General features: G+C 44.7%; 1 protein-coding gene across 1 annotated transcript; it reads left to right on the forward strand.

Annotated features, from left to right (window-relative positions):
- Nucleotides 1-4563: 4563 nt before the first annotated feature.
- Nucleotides 4564-13058, forward strand: opn3 (opsin 3). The gene is made up of 4 exons (XM_056292319.1): nucleotides 4564-4897; nucleotides 7448-7767; nucleotides 12213-12464; nucleotides 12786-13058. The coding sequence occupies exons 1-4, from the start codon at nucleotides 4579-4581 to the stop codon at nucleotides 13056-13058; spliced, it is 1164 nt and encodes a 387-aa protein (XP_056148294.1). The 5' UTR covers nucleotides 4564-4578.
- Nucleotides 13059-14300: the final 1242 nt, after the last annotated feature.

Here is a 14300-nt window from a genome sequence, read left to right on the forward strand (position 1 = left end):
TGTGCATCAAATTCTAGCGAAGGTGGCTGGGTCTCCCTCCAACTTTCAGCTTGGTCAACCTGTAGAGCAAGACCGCCAAGCTCCACTTAGCAGCCTCATTGGTGATGGAAGAATTCAAAGCCACCAAGGCAAGAGCAGTCAGCACACTGCTACTGTTTGAGGTTAAGAAAGTCAGACACGCTAACAAGACCATTAAATGTGACAGGAAGTGGAAGCCTCACGAAGCAGTGAGGGAAGCAGAAGCATACTGGAAACATCAGGAGATCGTTGGGGTAGTCTGTCAAGGATAGCTAGGATTTGGAAACAATGTCAAGAGATGGAGTGAGACCAATGCCAAAGGCAAGAGAGGACTCATGGTGCAGAGGGTCCGGGAGACAGTGGAAGACCGCCACATAAAAGCAGTAGGGCTCACCTGCCAGGGACAGTGGATGCATTGGGACCAGGCATTCAAATGATCATTGTCCTGGAAGGAACTCCAGGGTACTGACTAGGGCAAGTTGACCTTCCCCCTGTGTGCTGTGGCTGAACTCTTGCCAACGCCAAACAATCTAAAGCTCTGGGGCAAAGAAGACAACCCATCCTGCAAGCAGTGTGGAGCATCCCTTTGCACCCTGAATCATATCTGACTGGATGTCCCAAAGAACTGGGAGAAGACCCATACAGGTGAAGGCACAGCAAGGTCCTTACAGAAATTTCCAAATGGATGGACCTGCAAAGGGTCAAAACCAATAAACATCAGGTATTACCACCTGAAGTTGTCAATTTCCAAAGGGAAGGGGATAAGGTTCCTAGGGCAAGAACAACTGCCAAGAACCCGTGCTCCATTTTGTATCAAGCTTCCGACTGGGAGATGCAGGTGGACCTGAAGAAAATACTTATCTTTCCGGAAGAGGTGACAGTAACATCACGCCAACCAGACATGGGTCTTCTATCCAGGAGCACAAAAACTATCTTAGTAGCCAAACTCAGTGCCCTGGGAGGACAGGCCAGCCATCTCTCACCCACAAAAGAAAGCCAAGTACCAGGATTTGATCAATGAGACTCTTGTCAAAGGATGGTATGCAACCTTATTTCCTATCAAAGTTGGAAAGCCGTGGTTTCCCAGCAACATCAGTGTGCTATTTCCTACAGAAGATGGATTTGGAACCCAAAAATCAGAAGCAAGCCATTGGGGAAATAGCCATGGCAGCCTAAACCAGCTCAATGTGGTTGTGGTTGATGAGAGCCCGCAGTTGGAACCCTTCTTCAGGTGAAGGTTAATTTGGTCTTTGCTGCCCCACTCAGACGAGGCATACAGACTAAAGGGGAAAACGCTTGTGACCCTGAGATACCTGCTGAACATGCAGAAGGGTTCATTGCAATGCAAATGCTTTGACCAACCTGCCACCAATGAATACCATCAAGAGGAGTCACTTGCAACATCTTAAGTAGCTCCTGCAGTTTCTGCTTGTAGCAAAGCATCTCTGATGTTTATTTCACTTATTACTGACTGCTGCATGTTCATTAAACTGAGTGTTACTGTACCTTCCTATCTGAATAGTTTGTTGGGTTCTCATCTGCCAGTTTCCCTGGGGAATGTAACATTTTCATCACCAATGTGATATCTATTAGAGCCCCTGCTATCAGCACATTCGCATTGGCTTGTACGTGTCAGTGACATCTCACTGCAGAGCTCCGGTCATGCATTAAACTTGATGGTGTGGCTGAATTCACCCCATGTGGGTCTGACATTGACTTCTCCTTGGTGAATATAACCTTTATGCCTGTCTTGGTTGACTTGTAGCTGGAGCTCTTTCAGCTAACTCACAAGAGACAGGAGGCTGTTAACTCTCTGAATCATTGCACCAAGACCAGAAAGTAACAGCACAGGCGGAAGAGTGAATAGGTTATGTATACATGTTTTAATAGTGGCAATATGTATTTAAACAAATCTGCAGAGCCCCATTCTTTATGCAGTCGTACAATCTGCAACTGTGAAAAGCTTCATACCATACGAATGAGCAGTCGTATCACAGCAATTGACAAACGCATCAACTAAAATGTCAAAGGGATTACATGTGAGGACAGGGCAGTGGCAGGTGTTTGTGTTAATATGCAGGCCAGTCAAGTGAGAGGAAGGCTCCATTCACTCAGAAACGACCTTTAATCAAACTTAATTCAGCAGAATTTATAACATCATATTCAACTGCACCGCTTATTGTAATGAGGGGGAAACAGGACAAAGCAGGTGAAGGGCAGAGAACTGGAAAGAAGGGGAATTATTAGATGGAAGTTTGACCTTGTTCCAGAGACTGAGGCCAGGGGAAACGTGAGGACGTTTTTTTTCTGTGTAATTATGGGCACAGTATCAGTAAATGGGATGCTCCAACAGCACACTGACCTATATCTGGAGGGTATTTTGGCCATTTGATTAAATCTGTCCACAATCCAAGACTGCATATTGTGGATCTTCTAAGATATTCATAAAGAATGTGCCAAATAATTGTTTTGTGTTTTTGTTTATTTGTGTGTGTCTGTGTGTTGCTGGACTGGAAAATATAGCTCATAGACGGCATCTGTTTCTCAGCTTGCCGTGTATGTTTACACTGTGTTCTGCTACAGCAGTCTTTATACTGAGAGGTCTTTATTGATCACAAAAAAAGAAAACTGAAGTTTCAGCTAGAAATCGAGTTAACCCCAGGTCACCCGATACCCCTCTAAAATGCCTTTGTAAAAAAAATGGGCGCAGAATTACAATACCGGTGCCAGACTGCGGTGCTGCCCTTGACAGTTTTAGTATCTTTACTGTACGGCCTTATGTGACAAACAGGAAGGAAAACTTAGTGATGCCATGAAAGAAGCAAATGCAGCTTTGACTCAACCATCTATGGATGGGGGAATGGAGTGACATGGACCAAAACTAAAATATTCACACACATGTACGGTAGGCACCTGCCCGGCAGAGCCCGGTCATTTGTATTATTCATGAGAGATCCGATTTGTTGTCTGATCAATCTGTAAGTCCTGAGAAATGAGGTCAGATGCAATATCCGTTTCAACGTGGTGACATTTCCCTCTGGACACAACGGCTGTGGGTGGGAGGCACTTTTCAAAATGTCAGTGAGGGCTCCCTGCTCAGACGCAGAAGAAAATCAAGTGAAATGCATCAGATTTTGCAAAGAAATCTCATAAGACAATGAAAGAAGTGTCTCCGGATGCGGGGTGGCCACCTGGGCAGATGATGATGCTGACCAGGCCCAGTCTGTTAGTGTTGACTTCCTGTTGGGGCCACGCATGCTAAAGATGTACACACTTATGATAATGAGCGACACACCTCCCAACAAATGTCTCATATTCTATGGTTTTCTTAGCACTTGAACCGTGACCACTGGCAAAGTACTTCCATTTCTGTTTTCCTCCATGCCATTTATTTACAGGTTTAATTTTGTTTTCAAAACTTCAGTTTACGCTACTGTAACTGATATGTCCAAGGATTTATTTTTCTACCGACCTAATCCGACTTAGGCATTGATTTCAATGCTTGTGAAATGATAAAAAAGAAAGCTAAATCTATAATCAGCACTTTCCAGATACTGTGGAACAAAACTAGACAAATGTGTGTCAGTGGGTCAATCAAACCTGAGCGATCGTACAGTATAGTCACTGTAAAATTAATAATGATAATATAAACTATATCCAGATTGCGCCTCAGAGTACTGTACTTCAGAAAGAAGCAGATCCAAACAACATTCAAATATTTAAAAGATATTCAATTTCATTTGAACAATCAGATTCAGAAAGATGTGCAATGAAAAGGCAGTGCAAGAATGATAAAAAAAAAACAATTTAAGAATATATAAGATAAAAGAATATTACAACAGATATACATGATAAATAATAAATGGATAATAAAATGAAGAAAATAATTACATGTAAAAGGTCATGCGAATGGTTTTGGGATTAGAAACCAACTAGAATCAGAAATTCGAATTAGAAACCAACAGGAGGAGGTTTTTGAATTAGAAACCAACTAGAATTAGAAATTCGAATTAGAAACCAACAGGAGGAGGTTTTTGAATTAGAAACCAACTAGAATTAGAAATTAGAATTAGAAACCAACAGGAGGAGATTTTTGAATTAGAAACCAACTAATACGTTATGGATGTTCGCGTTCATAACGTATAGAAACTACGTGATTATAGTGCTGTCTGTCTGTCTCTCTCTTTCGCACGCACACGCACGCACGCACACACAACGCTCTCACTCTCTCTGCCTCTTTCTCTCTCTCTCACACACACACACACACACACACACACACACACACACACACACACACACACACACACACACACACACACACACACACAGACATACACAAGTTCTCTCTCTCCCTCTCTCTCTCTCCCCCCGACTATACGTAAGACGACTGACCCAGTTTCACCAAACATCAGTCGTAGGTTTATTTGAATTAGACGCGCCAGGGGTGAATGGGAAGGGCGGTTCAGATACCCATACACACGTATTCACGCGCACGCACACACGCGCGCGCAAGTAAGGAGAGGTGCGCAGCGCAATGTTGGGAACGAAGTTATTCGCGAAATGAATCCTGCGAACGAAACCAGAGCTGAAAGGAGCGCGGAGCAATACCTTTTTGCAGCTGGCACCTACAAACTTCTCGCCTTCACCATCGGGACCATCGGAGTTTTGGGGCTTTGCAACAACGTCGTTGTCATCCTGCTGTACTACCGATTCAAGAGGCTTCAGACGCCCGTCAATCTGCTGCTGCTCAACATCAGCGTGAGCGACTTGCTGGTGTCCGTCACCGGAACAAACTTTACGTTCGTCTCGTGCATCCGCGGCGGATGGATTTGGAGCTCGGCGACATGCGCGTGGGACGGGTTCTGCAACAGTTTATTCGGTAAGGACGCATGGAAACGTAGTTCTTACGGTCGGCTCATAGGCGTGTAACAACGCCATGGCTCGCATAAAGTTTGGGTGAGCGGCGAGTCTGGAGCTGAGAGCACATATTCGCGCTCTTCTTGAGGAATCGTGTCCAAAAAAAAAAAAAAAAGTAAGGTCCGACATCTAATATACGGCCGATCTCCGCACCACCTCCAAGAGTTTTGATAATATCCTTAACGGGGATTCTTAATTAATGTCCTCAATTTAAGATCCCAAAAGTAGCTTTTTGAATTTGGTGCCGTGCGTCATCATCTGGACGTCTAACTTAGAGCGGAGAATTTAGACGGTCGAGGTGAGGATGGTTTCGGTTTATTATAGTAACTGGCCGCCTCGCGTCGCTCGCAATTTGTAGCCTCTTTTAACACAGGTCAGCCTCTTAAAAACCTTTATTTAGCCATCAAGTTTTAATTGTTGTACTTATTAAGAGTTAATCCCCGTGTAACTCGACCCCCTAACCTGTAGGGATCATATCGCACGTAGGGAGGGATGCGTGATGAGGAGCCAACTGGTTCAAACATCGTGCAAGTAAAAGAGGTCCTATTGGTTACTTTGTTTTGTTTTGTTTTGTTTTTTTAAACCTTTCTGAGCTCTTCATTAACGTGTTCTTTTGCTCGCCTTCAGCTTTGAATAACACTACGCTGCATGGTTTGTTTTAAACTGATGAAGATCCCTACTCTTCATCAACTAGTCTTGTTTGTCTGAATGGTTTTATACCATTTGATAGCAGATGTGTGCATGTTGGTGTGTTTATGAGCTCCGCCCTTTAAATTCAGTAACAATACTTCATCACTGAATTGACATTGGAGGGGGGTGACAAGGGTGTCCTGCACTGCTGCCTGTTGGCTGTGACTCAGACAAGCAGGGGAATGCAGACAATAGGGATCTCATCCACCATCGGAGAACTTACTGGAAATTCACCTGCATGCTGTGCCTGCACCCAGGGCCGGGCAGCGTCTCAATATGATCATTCGTCATCTTTCAGTGGCATCGTGCCAGGATGACATTTGGAATTTATCATAATCACGATATGCTAGTTTTGTTGTCTAAATTAATGATGGCGAGAATCTGTTAACTAAAACCTCTCACACAATGAGGTCTTAAATATTTGGTGGGTATTATTTGTAATCTAGTTTTGGTTTGGTAGTCTACTTTACATAACCAAACAATTCAATGTGATAAATCAGATTCCTGAATATGGTATTTTTGCGTATATAAGCAGGTATTGTGATTCATATTGATATCGTGTAAAATTCCCTGTTATCATCGTGATGATGATATTTTCCATATCGTGCAGCACTGCCTGTCCCTCCCTTGTCTTGCCGCCACAGAACTGCAGCTCACTATAGGACCCTTTTTTAAGAAGGTGAGGCCGCAAGGTCATGATGACGTTGACCCAGCGCATTATTTTGATATTGATCGACGCAGTATGAAATTCACAGCGAGATGAAAAACCTTGTGGAAATTTACATAGACCATGAATCATGACGGCAGGCACTTCAGACGTGCACCTGTCTCAGAGATATGTCTGAAGGGACGAATGACACAAATCCCTAATTCCCCTGCCTGTCACATGGAAATTGAAGAGCGCTTTAAAAGACAAAGAAAATACCACTCCCACCCACTCTACCTTTCCTTCATAACAGACACGGAAAGTGATGCCTTCCCCTTCACACCTCCACCTAAGTGCAGTTTTGTATCTGATAGACCCACGCTAGGACGGCGACCCTCACAGACACATGCAGTGGGTCTGCAACGATGCTTTCTTAAATGCTGAATCAGTAGCTGTGAAGCTGGACTCCAGCTGAATGGATTGGGTGTGTGTTTGTGTGTGTGTGTGTGGGGGGGGGCTTGTCTCTTGTCTTGTTTACGTCAAGCGGTGCACAAATTGCGCATTGACTGAATGACTCAGTGTCACCGTCTTGCACTCACACACATGCCGCTGAGAGGTAAATGTGCTGCAGGGGGTGTTGAAGAGGATACTGGGATCTGTCACTGGACAAAACATGCAGTGTAGAGGAGATGTTATACATGTTTAATAAGAGTTGCTCACGAATGTGCCCTCATGAGGCTCGCACCATACAAAAGACCGTACCTGACCTAACACGCATGAGAGGTGGATTGAATAACACCTTATAGCCAGTGTTTTATTTTTTTATCTTTTATCATTAAAGATTATATGCAACAACAAAAAAAACATAGTTATATTCTCTTAGACAAAATGTTGCAGTCATTATGAAACAGCTGAAGGACAAGTTTGGGCCTCAAGGAGTCCTGCTTCAGATGGTTTACAATATAATGCACAAGGTGGAGGTTTGCTGAATTAAGTGTAGTTTCGTTTTCAGAATAACTCTGAAGAGTTTATTACGAAGCTCGTTGAGTTCAAAAATACATTGACTTGCGAGTGATACCTTACAGCCAATCTTATATCTTACCATATTATCATACCATTTCATAGCTTACCATATCGTCACATAACAGCCTGGCTGTCTCTTTCTTACTGTGCCAGGTATTGTCTCCATCATGACTCTGTCGGCCCTGGCCTACGAGCGCTACATCAGGGTGGTCCATGCCCAGGTGGTGGACTTCACTTGGGCCTGGCGGGTCATTGCCCATATCTGGCTGTATTCCCTGGCCTGGACGGGGGCTCCCCTGCTGGGATGGAACCGCTACACCCTGGAAATCCACAAGCTGGGCTGTTCCCTTGACTGGGCCTCCAAGGACCCCAATGATGCCTCCTTTATTCTTTTCTTTCTCCTGGCCTGTTTCTTTGTGCCTGTGGGTATCATGATCTACTGCTACGGGAACATCCTCTACACAGTGCGAATGGTAAGGAATGCTAGTTTCTTCTATGTTTTGGGTTTTTGTTTTTTTGGTGAACACATCTCAAAACATCATCAGACTGCCAACACAAATATTTTCTGGAGTCCATTATAAGGACATGAACAAACATTTGATTCAGGTGTCTTGATGCATACTCAGTAATCCAGGTAAGAAAATCAAGGAAAGTTGAATCAGTTCATCTGGACACAACATTTATTGACAGACTGTCAAAAAATGTTGTGTCCAGGGCATCTAGGTAGCGTAGCAGTCTATTCCATTGCCTACCAACATGGGGATCGCCATTTCGAATCCCCATGTGCCGTAATCCGGCTTGGTCGGGCGTCCCTACAGACACAATTGGCCGTGTCTGTGGGTGGGAAGCCGGATGTAGGTATTGTCCTGGTCGCTGCACTAGCACCTCCTCTGGTCGGTCGGGACACCTGTTTAGGGGACGAGGGGAAACTGGGGGAAATAGCATGATCCTCCCACACGCTACGTCCCCCTGGTGAAACTCCTCGCTGTCAGGTGAAAAGAAGCAGCTGGTGACTCCACATGTATCGGAGGAGGCATGTGGTAGTCTGCAGCCCTCCCCGGATCAGCAAAGGGGGTGGAGCAGTGACCGGGATGGCTCGGAAAAATAGGGTAATTGGCCAAGTACAATTGGGAGAAAAGGGGGGAAACCCCCCCCCCCCACAAAGAAAATTTTGTGTTCAGATGAACTGATTCAACTTTCTTTGATTAGATTCAGGTATTACTTTTATCAGTGGAGATGATGAGAACCAGGGGCATAACGAATCAGCACCGGGCCCTAATGCAAGCTGGTCAAAGCGGGCCCTATAGTAATAGGTCGGATCACCATAACGCGAACCTCTAAACACAGATGAAAACATAATGGTGACAGCGCACCAACACATAGGCCTACATAAACATTATGGTGACTTGACATTGGACAACAACAACATGCATGCAGTATTACCCAGCAATCATTGTATATTATGTGTAAAATTATGACAAATATACCAAAATAAGAAGCACTTATTCATTTAATTGAATAGTTTTAGTTTATCTATCGTGTTTCATAGTTTATAGATTGCTGCAGACTGCTTTATGTAAAAACCATAACGGAGAATGCCTTTTTGCGGATATATATGGCTCGCTCCACAGGCCCATTCACCTCCGTGGGCAAGGCCCAGTGCAGCCGTGCTGCCTGCCTTGGCCATATTCGGCCATGCAGCGCGGGCCCCAAATCCTCGCGGGCCCCTATGCAGCTACATATATGGTAGTTACGCCCCTGGTGAGAAGCATAGCCTCAGCTCTCCGTGTGACCTCAGCTCTCCGTAAGCTTCTGTTCCTCTGAGACTCGGTTACATCAGCTTACTACAGAGACTATGGAGTAAATCAAGACCATTTTTAACTGTTTTCAATTAGTTATAGCATCTTTGATGGGAGACCCATGATCCCCATGGTCTCTGCAGATGGAGTGAAATATTCAGCTGATGTGAAACAAGTGTTTAACTTCAATATTTTGACAGCCAGTGCCGTTGAGTTGGAATTGAAAGTTGGCGCTGTCTGTTGCACTTCCTAATTTAGAAGCTCATTTTCCTCAGTGCCTATAAGAATCTTGTGTTAGTTGAAGACTGTTCCTTGACAACCTTAACATCTATTAATGTGTCATGATGTCACCAATTGTACAAGTCAGCCCGGCAGGAGATGACAAGCTGAAAAAGGCTCATCTGTGATGGTGATGGAGCGCGCCCTCCATTACGCCGACAGCATGGGCGAGGTTTCTCTCGCCATGCCTGCAAGTCTGTCCATCTGTTAACGTTCCTCCATCTGCATCTTAGGTGTGGAGAGGAGTCTCATCAGTTGCACATTCAACATATTCCGCCGCTTCTGCCAAGGAGCAGACAACTATTTAGAGTATTTGGACAGGACCGCGCATAAGCAAACCGCGTGTAAATAGGACAAACACTTCGTTTCAAATCAGCTGACCCAGATGTGGGCCTGTGACACACAGACAGCGCCGTTACCTCTTCGCAGCCCGCCAGAATTGATTCAAACACTACAACCGAGCCCACCTGTAGTCTCTGGATCTCTGCTAAATCTGCTATGACTCATCGCCGTGAGCTCCTCGCCGCGAAAACGCTAGGCGTTGGAAAAGGCTTCAAAGAAAAGTTCACACTGGAGGCCCTCTGGAGAATTTCATCTTTCTAATGAAAACAATTCCCGCTGCTTTGCAAAGAAGCTGTGACGGGTGGCTCCAGGGCTGTTTAATTCAGTCAGTTTAAAATGTTGTAGTGAGTCTGGGCAAAAGCATATCGCAGATCAAAAAACAACAACACTGTTTTGATCCTATCCGCTACAAGTGATTGTTCTGGAAATAGACCGCATGCATTCTCGTCTACTCCATTTGTTGCAAGTCTGTTCAGCTGGTCGATGTGATGCACAGTGACAAGTGCTTTTAAGAAAGATAAAAAGCCCGACAACTTCTCTCCACAGAGTTATCTGCATTATTTACAACCCCCGGAGCTGTGTAAATATTGATGCGGTGTCAATTTTCAGATGATTTGTATCATGTGCTGTAAAAAAAGAGAAGTTTTTAACTACACAATAGTTAGGATGACTGATAACTCCTGTGTGCTTAAAACGGCATAGGCAGTGCTTGCTTTGTAAATTATGAGGTCCCGAAGTTACACGCAAATTCACACTTATACAGACACAGGTACAAATAAAACAGCTCAACAATTAAAATTGGCTTTTGGCCTTCACGACACCCACGCCGAATTACAGCTGCAGCGCGCTCACGTTTTACTGAGGCAGTTGGCAGTTCACCGTCGTGTGTTAATGTGATTATGGCGTGAGCGCCACACTAGCTATTAATATGTTCATCACCCGCCCTCGTAGAGAGACACGCTAACTAAGTGGTTTTGGAAATAGGAGAATACAGAGATTGTCTTTTTTTGGGGGGGGGGGTCCAATTTTTCTCCCCAATTGTATTCCGCCAATTACCCCACTCTTCCGAGCCATCCTGGTTGCTGCTCCAACCCCTCTGCCGATCCAGGGAGGGCTGCAGACTACCACATGCTTCCTCCGATACATGTGGAGTCGCCAGCCGCTTCTTTTCACCTGACAGTGAGAAGTTTCGCCAGGGGGACGTAGCACGTGGGAGGATCACGCTATTCCCCACAGTTCCCCCTCCCCTCTGAGCAAGCGCCCCAACTGACCAGAGAAGGCACTAGTGCAGCGACCAGGACACAACCACATCCGGCTTCCCACCTGCAGATATGACCAATTGTGTCTGTAGGGATGCCCGACCAAGCCAAAGGTAACGCGGGGATTCGAACTGACGATGCCCATGTTGGTAGGCAATGGAATAGACCTCTATGCTACCGGACACCCTGAGATTGTCTTTTTTAATTCAGGAGTACACAAAACATAAAATAAAAATAACTTTTCTTGCCACATGAGGTGAGGGGTGCTCGCAAACAGGGGCTGAAATGCAGGTGGTCCAGAACTGAGAGGTGTGGCACAAGTGTGCATAAGTGCTGTTTTATAAGCCAAGCTACTATGAAACCTTATCGTGATGAATATATATTGACTTGTGTTACCGATAGGCCTATGCATGTTCCGAAATGTGTGCTCCAGTCAATTTTCATAAACCGGTAATACACAGAGAATTGTTTTCAGTCGTTCTTAGTCTCGAAACAGAAACAATCTCTGCTGGTTGACGGCACGACATTTTTCTTGTACTTGCACTTGTGGCACCAGAATCTAGACTGACTGGAGGCAAGAGGAGGGAAGGCAGGCATGAGGGTTTTTATTGAAAGATTTGACTGTTTGGCCAAGCTTTTCCAGATTCCCCATATAGTAAGAAAGACTATTCACAAAGAACAAAGTTATTGTTTTTCTTCATTGCCAGAAGGGCTGCCGGTTAGTGCTTTCTAAAAGCTCAGTAGTTCTTCCCATATCTCAGGATTTGATTTTAGTGCAGATTAAACCCCACAGGCCTGTTCCACCTCCAAACTCAAACCGTGCAGCGTTTCCAGATAAGCCTTGCTGCATGCCTTCACAAATGCAAATCCTGCCTCACCTCGACCCCTCAATAATGAATAACTAACGATATTCTGGTTGGAGGTGCTCTATAATTATTTCAGAAGATCGCCTGAAAAACCCAAGTAATAAAGCCTGGCAAAATATTGAAATAGGGTTTGCAAGATTTTCAAGCAGCAGTATATGAGTTTTATAAACCATGATTTTGCATGGTTTCTCAGCACTTCCCTTCTTTACACTCATGCACATTTGCATTTGGCAGGTTATAATAATAAGGCTAACGTTTTAATTTTTGGCCTCAGAATTTTGCCGTTTGTTGTATAGCCCTCTATGAGGCTGCTATTTATCATATTACAAGGTCTAACCAAAGCCACAATCTCTCTTTGCATCCTTCTTTCTAGCTGCACTCCATCCAGGACCTTCAGACAGTTCAGATAATTAAGATCCTGCGCTATGAGAAGAAGGTAGCTGCGATGTTCCTCCTCATGATCTCCTGCTTCCTGGTGTGCTGGACGCCCTATGCTGTGGTGTCCATGATGGAGGCCTTCGGCAGAAAGAAAATGGTCTCTCCCACAGTGGCCATCATCCCCTCTTTCTTTGCCAAGTCCAGCACAGCCTACAACCCCCTCATCTACATCTTCATGAGCAGAAAGGTGAGACTCACACAAGCTGCTTTTTTTCCATGTTTCTGCAAAAACTGGATTTTTCTTTCCTTGATCAAATAAAATCAGTGCCTGAGATATGAGCGCAGAGCTATATTTGAATTAGTAAATGGACTCTATCTATCTATCGGGTTACTATTTCACCAAGCTTTAATACATATTAATTATTGAAAGTGTGTAGAAGAGGAATAATGTGTCCTTTATGGCTTGACGTGCTTGCATCCTGGATGTACTTTTTTTTGTATGACACTGAAAATCAGCCTTTTTTTATTTTCTTCCCTCTCCTTGACTCTCTGCATGTCTTTTGAAAAGTTTCGACGCTGCTTGCTGCAGTTTCTTTGCTCCCGACTCTCGTGGCTGCAGCACAGCATCAAAGAACGCCCACTCGCCCCTGTCGAGCGACCCATCCGGCCCATTGTTATCTCCAATGGGTGCGGCAGCAGGGATCGACCTAAGAAGAGAGTCAGGTTCAGCTCTTCGTCCATTGTGTTCATCATCGCCAGTAACGACGTCCACAATCTGGGAACGACCTCCAAGACCGGCATCACCTCAGAGGTCAACGTCATCCAGGTGCGACCGTTGTGAGTCAGGACACCTGAGAGATTTGACTTTTCACCCTTTCTCTGACAATGCCTTAGAACTTCAACATGCAACTCCAAGCCAAAATAATGCTTTCTGACCTCTCGAGACACTGAGGCTCTCCTTTTGCCTCCACCCGTTTGAAGGATTCACTTTTACACACTTGTTACACACTTGTAAATATCTGATTTCAACAATGGGATGGCCCGACATTTTTGCGCGGCCTCATTTAACACGTTGTTTCTCCAAACCAGATAGTGCAGTGATGTTACAATCTAAACACAAGTTGTGTCGACAAACATAATAATGTGCCCACAGTAGCAAGTTGTGATGTGTTTCTCCTAGCTAGGTCATCATATCCGTCACTTTTACATGTGACAACTCTTGAACCATATCAGGGGTTTAGAAGCCAACTTGCTGTCCAAATGGAAAAAGTCTTAGCTCTTTAGCCATAGTACATTACTCGCTAACACCGTCATCATTGTATTCAGATTCAGTGAAGAGAGTTTTTAATCTAGCCACACGTGCTTGTTTGTTTCATCTCATTTTAACTAAGTCGCTACTGTAGTGAAAAGCAGTCGTTACGAAATGAAATTTTGTTGTAATTACCCTTTTAGTAGCCAATGGACCCGTTTCAGAGATGAAACGGGTCCATCGGCTGCATCAGTGACTAACTAACTCCTTTCATAACATCCTGGGATGTCAGCTATGGACAAACACGATGACTGGATCTCCACAGCTGATAATAACCTGGGTCTACTGTGAATAAGTATTAGTGTGAGCGAGTAAATGCGCCGCCCTTTAGTCGCTTCCGTTTTTAAAGATGGTGGTAACGAAAGCGTTTTTTTTTAATCCCATAATCAGGTGGTCCTCGGCAGGTTTAACATTTAACAGAAGATTGACACTTGTATGTCAGTCTTGTAACTCTTCATCCTACCTGTCCTGGCTGCTGCTGAGGGGGGGGTTGGGACCAAACAGAGCAGAAAAGTCTACAGTGAGTTAAAGGCAACTCAAAGATGCTTGAACTTGTGATGTTCATGTGTCGGGACCATAAAGACATATCCCTTAACATTTGTAAGTGTCCCACGCTGCTTGATGCATATTTATGTTCTTAAAATTTGGTTTAGGCGTCCGGCTGGCGTGGCGGTCTCTTCTGTTGCCTACCAACACGAGGATCGCCGGTTTGAATCTCTGTTCCGGCTTGGCCGGGCATCCCTACAGACACAATTGGCTGTGTCTGCGGGTGGA

The sequence above is a fragment of the Lampris incognitus genome, chromosome 13 (genome assembly GCF_029633865.1).
Source record: "Lampris incognitus isolate fLamInc1 chromosome 13, fLamInc1.hap2, whole genome shotgun sequence".
In the NCBI taxonomy this organism is placed as follows: Eukaryota; Metazoa; Chordata; class Actinopteri; order Lampriformes; family Lampridae; genus Lampris; species Lampris incognitus.

Excerpts from the sequence above, each read along its gene's own strand:
- opn3 (XM_056292319.1), top strand. The coding sequence starts at position 4,579 with ATGAATCCTGCGAACGAAACCAGAGCTGAAAGGAGCGCGGAGCAATAC. Across the intron at positions 4,898-7,447 it reads GTTCTGCAACAGTTTATTCG|GTATTGTCTCCATCATGACT; the intron begins GTAAGGACGCAT and ends TTACTGTGCCAG. Across the intron at positions 7,768-12,212 it reads TCCTCTACACAGTGCGAATG|CTGCACTCCATCCAGGACCT; the intron begins GTAAGGAATGCT and ends CCTTCTTTCTAG.